This window comes from Buceros rhinoceros, unplaced genomic scaffold (assembly GCF_000710305.1).
Source record: "Buceros rhinoceros silvestris isolate BGI_N320 unplaced genomic scaffold, ASM71030v1 scaffold35486, whole genome shotgun sequence".
Taxonomy (NCBI): domain Eukaryota; kingdom Metazoa; phylum Chordata; class Aves; order Bucerotiformes; family Bucerotidae; genus Buceros; species Buceros rhinoceros.
This window is the reverse complement of record NW_010416346.1, coordinates 1-12,755: the sequence shown is the minus strand read 5'-3', so window position 1 is coordinate 12,755 and position 12,755 is coordinate 1. Positions and strand designations below refer to the sequence as shown.

The window sequence follows — 12,755 nt, the reverse complement described above, 5'->3', positions numbered from 1 at the left end:
TCAGGCAAGGGCTGGTGTAAGGATTTTAAACGCGGGCTACAACAGGCCGCAGCTGGATCACCCCGTGGCTTCGGGGCAGGGTTTGCAGCTGTAGGACAGTGCCGGGAACAGGAGCGTTAGAACTTGAACAAACTGCACAAACGGGGCGTGGGGTCAAGTTTTTTAGGGAGAAATGCTCGATTAAATTTTACCCGGCGGCTGAATGCGGGATGTGCCTGCTGGGGAAAAAAACCAAGCCCAGCAGCCCACAGGGCCTTACCGATTCATTTGAAGACAGCTGTTAGCGGTTACATGAGTCGGGCAAGACTGTCCGAAGCAAGCTGGAGGTGAAACTGCAATAGTGTCATAGTGAATAATTGGAGTGGGGCGGATTGCCAGCCAGGGCCCCCGTACTGGCCCTTTTAAAACTGCTGCGTTATACCGAAATAGTAAGTGAATTTCTTTTTGCAGGGGATTGAGATATTACCCAGGGTTAAGGACAAAATGTAAGACTTATGGGAGTGGTTTCTATAGTCCTAAAGATGGACTTGATGAAATACCTTAATTTATAAGAAAGAGGACTGCAAATGAGGAGGAAGATTATAACAAGGGATTTCTGTTCTTTTTTTGCAGGTTTTGCTTTTATCGTGTGTTTGTTTTTAATTTTAATTCTATTTCTGATAAGATGATTGAGTTGATGTTGAGTTAGTTACATTTGACTAAAGTGAAATGTGTACCAGCTGTGCTAGTCCTCACAGAGAACTGCCAGCTCAAGGCACCTCTGCTAAAGGGTGACGTCTCCATCCGGTGCTGCATGGCTTTGTTTTGTAGTGGTTTTTTTTGTTTATTTTTGTTAGTTAGTAGTGTTTAAGTCTGAAGGAGTGATTTATTACACTGGTTCTTTCAAGTGTGAGTATTGTTACTTCAGAGATGCTTAGAGAATCTTTGACCTTTTTCTGTTATTAAAAAAAAAAGGTCAAAGTTCTTTAAATAATTTTTCCTATAAGCTAGAACTGCCACTGGGGGTTGGAAGAATTCCTTGGCATATAAAGAAGTTTAAGCCATGAATTTAGGTTAATTAATTAAACCAGATAGAAAAGGAGCTTTTGTGGGTTTTTTGCAACCTTTGAAAATTAAACTGATAAGACACTGTGTTCTGCACTTCACTGATGTTTGCAGCTCCTCCCGGTTCTTCCCAATAGCTGCAGGGTTAAATTGACAGGACTCTGTCAGGTCACTGCAGCTGATGACCGCAGGGAAATTAAACAGTTCTGGTAACTCCACCTGGCCCTTGCAAAAGTTGCCAGCACCTTCGATCATGGGCACGGCAACAGCTCTGAGCAGAGGGATCCAAACCTCAGAGCAGGGTGGGGAGAGTGGACGAGAATCAGCTGAGAGCCTTGTAGAGGTTTCTCATCGAGGGACAGGCATTACATCTGTAAAACCCTGTTTTTTAAAAATTATGGTAGTCCTGTGCTGATTCAGTGGAAAAGCCTGCAAGCAACTATGAACGGGAATATTCAGGCTTTTCTAAGAAAAACAATATTGCACTAAGGTAGCAGGTGGTTTATTAAAATGGATTTTGTTTTGTTTTCAGTTTGTCTAAGATCAGCTTGTCAAATATTTCCTGTCTGTGATTGTGTCTTCTGATAGAAAGTCTGATGCTGTCCTTAACAGGAAAAAAATAGCAATTTAAGAGATTTATGCTTTCTTTTTTTTTTTTGTTTAGCATTTGGAGGGGAGGAAAACCCCCCCAGACTAATAGATCTTGTTGTTCTTGTATTTGCTTTCTACAGATGTCTCAGTTTACAAGCGAAGATGAAGCTCTGTTACAGTCTATGCTTAGACAGTTGCTGCAGAGTGTGAAGGAAAAAATCACTGCAGCCCCATCAGCAGAGTGCGCAGAAGAGATTCTCTTGCATTTGGAGGAAACAGATGAGAATTTCCACAAGTAAAAATATTTTTGCTGTTTTTAATATTTTGAAGGACGTGAAATATTTTGAACTCTGTAGTCCCAGGCAAATGTTTACAATTTAAATTGCTGTGTCAATGTGTATGTATTTATATGTAGAGATATTCCTGTCACTAATTAACTCTGAAAACATGTTAATTTAGACAATAAAATTTATTTTACCATTTCCTGTTTTTTTTCTTTTATTTTTTCATGCTTGGCATTCTATTTTTACTGTAAGAGTAATTGATGAGCTGTTTGTGAAAGAGGAACTTGCAGAACTACCTGGCTTAGACAACTCTGGTGCAGGTGCACGCATGAGCAGAGGCTGGAAGAAACCCTCTGTGAAGGCTGCCAGGCAGTATTTTTGACACCTCCTAGATGATATAATTTTGCTTTTCAAAATAAGGTGGATTTTTAGAAGGCTGCTTGATTTGATTGTTCTGTCTGGCTTGTATTACTGAGCCCTTGTATGTCTTCTCAGGTAGTAGTTCTCTTAATTTTTGGTTTGAATGAAGCATAAAGGTATCCCCATCACGCTTCTGTTAAATCAGTGTGTCGAGCCCTCTGGAGCCCACACTTCTCTCCTTCCGGTGGTATTCTGACTGGTTTATATTTTTACTACGTGGGAGATTTTTATTATGTATTTATGACAAATTAAGAGAATATCAAAACTGAAATGACCTTGAAGACATGTTAATAAGGACCAGAGTTCTGCGACCTGACTTCTGAGAAAGGTGGTTCCCTGCCAGTTTTACAGGAGTGGCACTATCTACATGGTCTAAAATTTCTCTTGTTCTTGGCATTGCTTTGTCAGTGGGAGACCTTAGGTAAAAGTTAAAAAAAAAAAAAAGTTAAGAAGTGAAGTAGAACTAGGGCTTATCTAAAATTTCATAATAATTTTAAAACTTTTCTGCTTTTGTATGTTCTGAAGCCACTAAATGTATTCTTTAATATGTGTTTTAGTTCATTTTTAATTTGTATTACAGGTTGTGTCAGGTAATGCTTTTGTTGGCGGTTGTGTGACCGGGTTACCGGGTGACAAGCATGGGAGTAAAAAAGTTGGTTAGAAACATATCGAAGTTGAAAAACACATGTAATTTTGTAGGAAAAACATTTTTATTTGAACGAAAACCCAAACAACCAAAAAGTTATGAAATGAGTTTTGTCAGTATTTCTTCTGAGGATTTATTAGGAGAATACCCAGGGTGAGGGAGTAAAGTCTGCAGCGGGTGGGGACAATGTGCACATAGCTTTCCCCTTCAGAACAGTGAAACCATGGCATCCATTACTCTTTCTGTGGCGTTAAAACGTTGGTGACCCCAATGACACTGAGAAAAGTCTTAAACTTAGGTGCAGTAATAGAAACCAGGATTTTTAACTATAGTATGTTTTCTGTTGTAATTTTTCCTTAAAGTCCCAGAGGTCTTTTAACACTTTTTTTTTTCCTGGTGCTTCCTTTGTGTAGGAAGATCGAGTCTTACTTGATTCTGTGTGCAAAGAAGTAGTTCTGTCGTTGCTGAAACACTTGTTACAAAACATTTTTGAAGTGGAAGAATGACGTAGAAGATCAGGGCTAGGACATCAAGCAGACCCATACATAAATACACAGCATAAATAATGGTGTGATTGCTGCGTATTTCAGAGTGAAGCAGTCACTGCAGAAACATGTACCCTGGAAATGTTACTGTCGTAAGGCAAATGGGAGAGAGCTTTATGAAAGCTTTCAGTTAGTGGAGAGTCGTGCCTGGTGCAATTTTGTTACTGCAGAAGTAAAGAGTCAGCCTTGAAGACAAAAGAAAACGCAATTAAACATGTTTGCGTATTTCTTGAGATGTCTTTCTGTTACTGTGACTGAGAGCAAAAGTGATGTAGAATGGAAAGAAGTGGGAAATAGAGGAAAAATTAAAAAAAAGGTCTGTTACACCTGATGTAACCCAAGGTAGGCAAGGAGAAACATTTCATGACAGAAGAGACTATTTTCTGTGCTTATTTTTTTATATATTGTGAACGTAGTCTGATGATGATTTTTTCTCTTTTTAACATCCAAGAAAGGCCAAAGCTGCTGCCTGTTGCAACAGTTGTTTTTATTTACATTTCCATTTTATCTCTTTGGACTCTGTGCCTACACAGTGAACTGAATTTTTTATTTGCATCTTTTTCACTCTGTACTTGCCCAAATTAACATAAAGCAGTTGCACATCAGCGTTTGATGTAATGAAGATATAGTGATGCGTCTACTGCTTACATATGATTACTTTTTTGTGTGTTTGTTTGCCTTGTCCTTTATACAAATCAGAAGACTAGCAACAGAAAAAATTTATATACTCTGAGCACTACTTCTTAGCAATTTCTATGGCTAATATAGTCTGATGAACCAGTGAGAGTCTTTCATTTGAAATCCCCCTCTTATTACTCTTTTGTTTAAAGAAGTTTCTGTGAGTGTCTAATAATAAGAGTTATGTTTAACCTGTACATCCAATCACAGGCAGCTCATTTGTCAATTTGACTGAGATCATCTGCATACTGTAACGACACACAGATTTTCATAAGCCTTAGACAGGCTCATACACTCCAATTTATAAATTGTGTTTTCTGTGTTTCTTCTCATTTTGTATGTATCCTGCATAAACAATAGTACCAGGTGGATCTGCCATAAGACAGTGCTGTGCTCAGGATGCTCCAAGTAGTATTTTGTTTGGAATTTTAAATTTGAGTTTTCTTGATGTTCCATGATTTTTGTCTACAAAACTTCGTGTGAGCAGGTTTTTACAGTTAGAAGAAGCACAACAGGAAATTAGAAACTATTTGATATTGTTGATTCCTGGAATATGCTGATAACAACCACACTGAAGAAAATCAAACTTTATTGTGGGTTTGGTTTTTTGTTTTTTTTTTTTTTTTCTCTGTTGAAGTTTATTTGTCTTGAAGCCATAAGCCCTTACCTTAAGGTCTGCTGGGAGAGAAGACAGCGAATGTTAATACAATGTTGAAAATGTTTGATGGTGAGCTCAAGAAATCTGTTACATTTTAATTTTGTATATTTTTTGCAGCTATGAGTTTGTGAAATACCTTAGACAATACATAAGTACTACTGTGGGATCTGTGATTGAAGAAGAAACAGAAAAATTTACTTCTGCTCAAAGTCAGGGTGAAGTATCTGGCTATGACGCGCTTGTCCAACATGTCACTAAGAAGACCCGTGAATCAAAAGAGTAAGTAGTGTAATTCACATTCATGTTTCTTCCTTTCTCCTTTCCAGAACTTGTTTTGAAAAAGTAAATTCTGAACCAGTGGGTAACAAAAGTGATTCTTTGCTCTCAAAAATAATTGCTAGGCAATTCATATGTTTCCACCCTACACGGCAGTTTGTCACGCTTCGTCTTGCCCTGGAATTAAGAGAATGAACTATTGCATAAGAGAATTGGTAGCAAATCTGAGGTTTCTGAGGTATCTAGGGCTAGGGTTGGGCAGGGGTAGGAGAAGAATCACTTCTTATGCTGTTTCACTAGCTGCAAATTAAATTCAGTTGTGATATGGAAGTTGGCCTAAAGGAAAAATCGTTTTTAACAGGTATTACAGTTTGATAATTTCTTCAGATATAAGTGGAGAGCCTGCATGACAATGTTGTTTTCTAAAAGAAAAAACAAACAACACCCTCTAGACTTCATGTGTATTGTTTTTACGACTGCTTCAGTGGATTCCACCCTGGTGTCCTGTGGGAGTGGTATATTCAGTCAGATCTGCTTTCATGGACTAGTTAAAAAATTGAAGTTTGAGCTGCCTGGCTTTGTATTTTAGTGTATGTGCAAAGGTACTTCTGCAGTGCTGTCTATATGATGTAGAACTGGCATGTGCACCAGCTGCGTATTATTGTTCAGGCTTTTTGACTCATGGCTGTCAGATGTGCAGAACCACACAGCAGCATATTGCAGGTTCTGTGGTCTAGATTTATTGGCTTTGAACATGGTAAGCTGTGTTCAAAGTAAAGAAGCCTTAAAGAGAAAAACCTCTGTGAGTACCAGTTAAATTCTTTTCTTAGTCATCTCTTCTCTACTAACTTTATTCACCTTCCCATGGACGTTAAAATAACTTTCTCTTGGAATACAGAGGCGGGTAGCTTTTACTGAATTGTCATGCTTTGGATTTCAAATTTGCATGGGCAGATAATTGCTGAGATTCTTTCAAGCAGTGGTCAGTAGTGCTTCCAAAGTGGGTTTTGGTATTTACAGCTGTTATTTCCAGAAAATATGTAAAGCTTCAAAAGCATAGTCAGTGCATCACATTGGTTTGGCATCCCTGTGCAAAATCTAACTACATGGTAATGCTTAAAGCAGTTCTGAAAGTATGATTTCTTTAATTAAAACAGGCAGTTTGCTTTTGTCATCGTAGTGAATCGGGTCCTTGCCTCTATGTTTCTAATTGCCATAGAGAGCTGTGATGAGGGTTTTACTGAAAATGAACCATTGCAATATCAAAAACATTGAAATTAAAGTGAGCACCTACAATGTCATTGTTGAAAGATGAAAAACAACCAATGAACCTCCCACTCTTTTACCATCAAAGGTTAAGTTTGTGTTGCAGAAGGAGAAAGCAAAAAAACCACTTTTTGTCACGTATTTTAACCACCAGAATGGTTTTACACACCACTGAACTATTTTTTTCACTCATTTTTATACATAATCTTCACTTCATCTCCACCTCTCTTTTGTTGAAACTAGGATTGTTAGGATTGTTTTATTGTTCACTATGTGTCCTCAGTAAGAAAGGAATTAAAAGATTGTTTATGTATCTGTTCTAGAAGATTTTATTTTCTGTTTGTTTTCAGAAGGTTTCTTATCTAAAATACATGGAAATACGTTTTATGAACCGTGCTTTTATAGGGTCCTTTTCTTGTCAGCTGTCTGCATGCATTCTGAACTCTGCTCAAACATTGTTGGGTCTTACTGTAATGGTCTTGATATAATTTCAGTGTCAATCAAGGTTCCAGGTCTGTTCATTGCAATTACCCATTTTCTGTGGTAGGCAGCATGCCTAAAAGTGTTTATGGAGAAAAATGTATTAAAGAATTGAACTCCTTCGCCATATGTTCTCTATTTTCATAGCACATTATGTGAAAGGCAGTTCTTAACTACACTTGGCTTTTGTTTTCACCTATGCAACAGATGTTAGGATGACTGTTTCTCAGATTACGCTGTTTGTGTGTTTTTGTTTTGAGAATGAGGACCTTAGTCATTAGAAGAAGCTCCCATGAACTAAGTATGTCTGTAGCTTTTGTTTTTAATTTGAGAGGTAGCAGATTCTCCCTTTTGGTGGTTTCACGTTGTTCATTCTTAAGAACCTCTCTGTATGGGATTATGTAAGTAGTATTTCATTGAATGGTTACGGAAGGTCAAAAAGGAATTCTGTTGTAGTTTAAAACTACAGTTATCTGAAACATTTAAACGACACCTGTGTTGGTGCTCATTTTGGATTTGCATGTGTTTTTCATTCATTTATGTAAACTCAGTGAGTTTAGGTCTAAGCATTATGCCATATTCATTTACTTACAATTTAGGGATTTTTTTTTTTATTAGTAATTTAAATGATTTTTATGATTAAAATCATCTTTACTTTGAAGATACAGAGAAATGATGCACGCCCTGAAGAACGTCATGATGGTTGTGGTAGAATCTCTGATTAACAAGTTTGAAGAGGATCGGATGCGTGATAAGGAGTTGGATAGTAAAGCAAAGAAGGAACATCAGAGCGGCTGTTACAGAGACAACTGTTCTGACAGCGACTCCTCCTTCAACCAAGTACACTGTGTTCTCTCTCTCTGTTACAAAATAAGCATGCTGCTGCAAAACGGTTAAGTTTCTGTCAGTGGAGGTTGAGAACGGCCCTAGAAAAAGATTCATCCATCCTGTCTTTGATATGTCCCAAAATGAATTAATTTCCTTTCTTTCACTCTGAAGTACTCGGCTTATACTGGCTATCTAACCTTTATAGACAGAGTCAGAGATTAGGGTGAGATTAATATGATGCCTGTATGCTCTAAAGTACCAATGCAAGTACTGCATAGAACAAGGTAAAATAAGGGTAAAAGCATTGTCTATCTTTGGTGTTTTTACTTTAGGAGCCAGGTAATGTGTAGTTGATTTCCAGACTCCTGAACTATCCTGTATGACTTATGGAATGAATAAAAGGTTTTATGAAGATACAGGAAACTTAAGTAAAGCAAAGCAAAATATGTGACAGTAATTTTGTTGCTGTAAATTTAACTTTGGACAAACGGTAGAAAACATCTCGAATGTTGACTTCCTTGTTAAATTAATATAAAGGTTGGAGTCCTAATTATTAGAAGTAAACTAGATATCAGAAAGACTGAGTTTGATCTGCTGTTGAGAGTAATAAAATGTACTAACGATGATTTTGTAATGTATATTACAGAGTTACACATTCATGACTCAAGAACAATTGCAGCTGCTTGCAGAAAGGCTTGACCCTCTTCAGCCTAAGGAAGTAAGTTTAAAAGAAATAAAACACTACTGATAAAATGAATGTTAATGGCATGTTGGAAAACATACTATATGGACATAAGAGTTCATATGTACCTCACTGAAATCTTGTCTTTGGGTCGTACTTTGTGGTCTCAGTGTGGCAACTGCTCTGCAGGGCAGTGTTTTGTTGTTCATGCCCATCTGGTTCAATAGCTAGTGCTGCAGCAAGCATAATTTTTTTTTGTTAGGAGTTTATGTGCAATAGATGGGCTACTTTAGTCTGGAAAATTCTGTGAGAAATAGTTACTGAAGCTTATTTTCCTGTATACGCGCCCCTTGCACTTCTTGGTCTCTTCTGTATTGTCCTTTGCGTCACTTCTATCAGAAGAGCGATGTATGCTGATTTGCCAAAAAGCTGCTGCCAGATGGAATATATAGTCCAAATTAGGTTTGCCTTCTTGTCAGTGGCAGTACTGGTTTGGGTCTGTAACTGCCCATCAGCACCAGCTGCTGATGTTTTTGAAGCTTTGAGAACCATCATTTTGTGATGATGTCTCAGTAAGATTTGTTTGGGATTGTCTGGCAGTTGCAAAAGACGTGGTAGGTGGGAAGGAGTATAAACATAGTGATGAAGTTCTACTAGAAAACCAGGTAAAAGGTCTGATGCTATTAAATATTGTTAAAATTTCCTACAGATTATTTCAGTAATATAAATTACTAGATGTTACAGTTGTCTACGAATAGAACAAAAAAAAGTTACTTGAAATTCTTTAGATTATAATGCTGATGAAAATTCAGCAGTAAAACAGCGTGTGTAATAACTGCCTCCACTTTGCTTCACTGGCGTTTTAGAGAGCTGTTAGGCACATTTGTACTCTTTGGTGATAGTTGCCTATATTCCCTGGTAACAAAACACTTGATCACAGGCAGAAAGTAGAACATAATCCTTGCATCCGGAATTGAAAACTTACAGAAAATGGTTTGTTGCTTCTTCAAATATATGCTGCTTTTTTATTCTCAGTGATGTAGTGTTGTGTGTAAATTATCATAAAAATATAGCGGAAGATCTGGAATTCCTTGTTCTACAGCCAGGTTCTGTTCCTTCCTTCCTCCAAATTATATTATAAATTACGTATTTAAGAACTTGCTGTGAAGAGATTTGTGGCCTTTACCTTTTTGATCACTTCAGGTTCGCCAAGAAGCGCTGCAGACATTGTGCTCTGCCCCTCCCTCCGATATACTGAACTCTGAGAGTTGGCCGCATCTGCGTAGGCATCTAACGACGTCTCTGTCAGATCCTGATCCAACGTTCAGCGTAAGCTTGTGTTCTTTATGTAGTCAGCAGCTGTGAAGCTGTAGTAAAGAATTCTGAAGAAGTTACGTGCATGTTATGAGTAGTTCCGCAGGGTCCCAAGACATTTTATTATTTGTGTATGTATCACAAAAATCCTTTCTGAAGTAAAAGAACTATAGGATTCCAGTAGGCCTTGATTTAAAGGGTTGCAACAGGCTTCAGTAGGATTTCTAGACACTGGGGTGCTCCCTTTCATACCTTCTAATGGGAACAAATAGGTTCGAATATTTTCACAGACAGACATGCAAAATAAAAAACATTGACAAAACTCTTCTGTAAAACGTCATGTTAATATTTCCTATTTAAGTGAGGACTATGTGATGATGAGAAAATGATACATAATATTATTACTCAGGTGCTGATGAGGAGAAAAATGGCAGCTGCTTAAAATGCTTTTAGATTATTTATTATGCCAGTTAAGCTTTTTTCTTCTTTTTCCTCCCTTTTTATTTTTCTTTTTCTTTGAATTTTGAAGTGATTACCAGATAAATAGGAAAGTTGCCCCAGCTGCTGTCGTGTGTACCTTTTTCAGCTTGAAGTCTACAGTTTCTTATAGAACAAACCACTAGTTACAAACCACTCATCTATTTAATAACATAAGAATATTAATGTTAATGGAAAAGTACAGTAATATTCCCTCATCTCCTTCTTTGGATTTCAGTGAGGCTTTGCAGTGGTGTGGTCGGTGAAAGTACTTGAGTAAAATTCCCTTTGGACTGTGGGTTTCTGTGGTCCCAAACTGCATATTTTTATAAAAAATGCTAAACGTCTGTAGCAATGTATAGTATTAAGCATGATGCCACTACATACTGAGTATTGTGCAATAATAATCCACAGTTACATGACCGTTTAATATGTTACTTGCTTTTTCTCCATTAGGAGAAAATTCTTAAGTTCTATGCAAAAACCCTTTCTTCGTCTCCATTCAATATGACAAGAGAAGTCTATACAAGTCTAGGTATGTGCATTTAATTACATTTAAGACTTTGAGTCGCGTGCTTCCTGAAAATCAGTTAACTTTCATAATGAAGCTGTATAGTACAGTCTGTTTTGTCGCTATCGTCATGGAACTGCATTTGTGTTTTTCCTTCTTTTTTAGCAAGACATTTGGAGTTGTGCTTTCTTTCTGGAGAGTATTCTCTTCGTATTTCAGCTGGTCTGGATGTATCAAACACAGATACAAATCGTTTACTTAAAAAGGTATAACTGAGGGGTTTTTATCATTACTAGAACGTCATGCATTATTTATTTTTAAATTTTAATAATTATGTTTTCAGGTCCGCCTTTTAAATGAGTATCAAAAGGAAGCTCCGTCTTCCTGGATTCGTTATCCAGAAAAGTATGTCACCTTCAGAAACCCGTCACTGTTTCTTAATTTAATGATTTTCAACATATATTTAGATGCACGTAATTTTAGGGTTGATTAGAGGGTGTACAGATGACTGGTCAGTGATAAGGGGGGAAAGTAGACATTCTAAGCGCTTTTTAACAAAAACGATTTGGACATTTTACAAAGTAACAAATATAATATTTAGCACTTAAAAACCATGCAGTAATTTAGCAGAATACACATGTGTATCAGTATTACCTTTATTCATGGTAATATGAAGAATTAATATCCTTACAAAATCAAGTTAATGTTGCTGATATTTATGATTTATTTGAACAACTAGGTTTTATGAGAAATTTGTTCCTGTATATTATTGATGGAAAGACTTAAATTATTTTTTGTTTTCTATTCATTTTTTCCTGTTTATGTTATAAGGTACATGGAAGAAGTAGTGGACAGTACCTTGTCACTTCTGTCAGTGAAACACGAGCCTATTCATCCTGCCTCTTCGGACTTTTTGAGTCCAGTCTACTTCTTGGCTCTGCTGGATATCAAAGCAGTGTGGTTTAAAAAGTGGACGGTAAGGTAAAAAAAAAACCCAACCCTTAACATCCCATACCTGGCTCATGTCTGACGTGTACTGTGAAAAGTTTGAGTTTTGTCTGTGCTTACCACAGACCTATTGTGTCCTGATAACAACTATAATGAGTACAGTAATTAAGGACATCTGGGTTGTTTGGTTTTTTTAGGCATTTGCCCTTTAACACTACTCTCTCCCTCCATTTCTTCTCAGTTACTTGTTTTCATAAAATTTCTGGGAATTGTGACTTCAGTCCCTTAGTTGTAATTGACTGACAGCCACCACCAGATGCAAGTATTTTTTTAGAAGAAGTGATGACCCTGAAGAACAGTTATACATATGATACACTGCACACAACTGGCTAACCCCCAGTGGACATTAGAACTTTTTACAGCCTGCCACATGTAAACTTACGATGTAGGATTTACATGGTGAGGTCAGAACACATAGACTCGACATTTCAGCGTAGTTACTGGTTTTCTGTGTTATTGCAAGTTTTGTTACACATTTTCCTAATGATGTACTTTTTTTGTCATCTTAAATGTACTGCAGACAAAAGGCTCCACTGGTTTACACATGCTGAAGATCAGTACATTGAATATGTGCTGCACCTGGGATCCCTAATAGAACAGAAGAGGAGATAACTTCTACCTTTTGATTAAAAAATAAAACATTGATGTTTGATGTTGATATTGTCTTCTTTCTCATTTTAGCATGCGTATTACAGCAGAGCAGTGGTATTTAGGCTTTTGGAAAAGAAATATAAATCCTTGGTAAGTGTTTCCCGGGTCTGATTTACTTGGAATTTATTCTTGCTTTGTGCATTGTGGCTTGAAATTTTTTTTAACTATTTTCCCTTTTGTTCCATGTTCTTTAGCTAGATGAGTCTTTTGGATTTTAATTTTTTTTTTTTAATTTCCCTTTGCTTAAAGGAGTCATTGTTAAATGCGAAGAAGGGTGTGTGACCAGCTCTGAGTAATGGGAAGTTTTGATGATTTATAGCAAGTGTTTTATTAGGATTATTACTTATTCATTCCTTACATTCCATTCATATTGTCGCGGTTTGAGAAGGGGGGCAT

The 12,755-nt window shown here is 37.1% G+C and overlaps 1 protein-coding gene across 1 annotated transcript; it reads left to right on the top strand.

Moving 5' to 3' along the window:
- Window positions 1-1,775: 1,775 nt before the first annotated feature.
- LOC104494881 (protein broad-minded-like) lies at window positions 1,776-12,449 on the top strand (the record flags this gene model as incomplete). The annotated part of the gene is made up of 10 exons (XM_010137776.1): window positions 1,776-1,930; window positions 4,984-5,145; window positions 7,551-7,728; window positions 8,363-8,434; window positions 9,602-9,727; window positions 10,646-10,724; window positions 10,866-10,966; window positions 11,044-11,105; window positions 11,532-11,676; window positions 12,390-12,449. Coding segments are annotated over exons 1-10 (1,140 nt in total), but the record flags the coding sequence as incomplete, so codon positions are not given.
- Window positions 12,450-12,755: the final 306 nt, after the last annotated feature.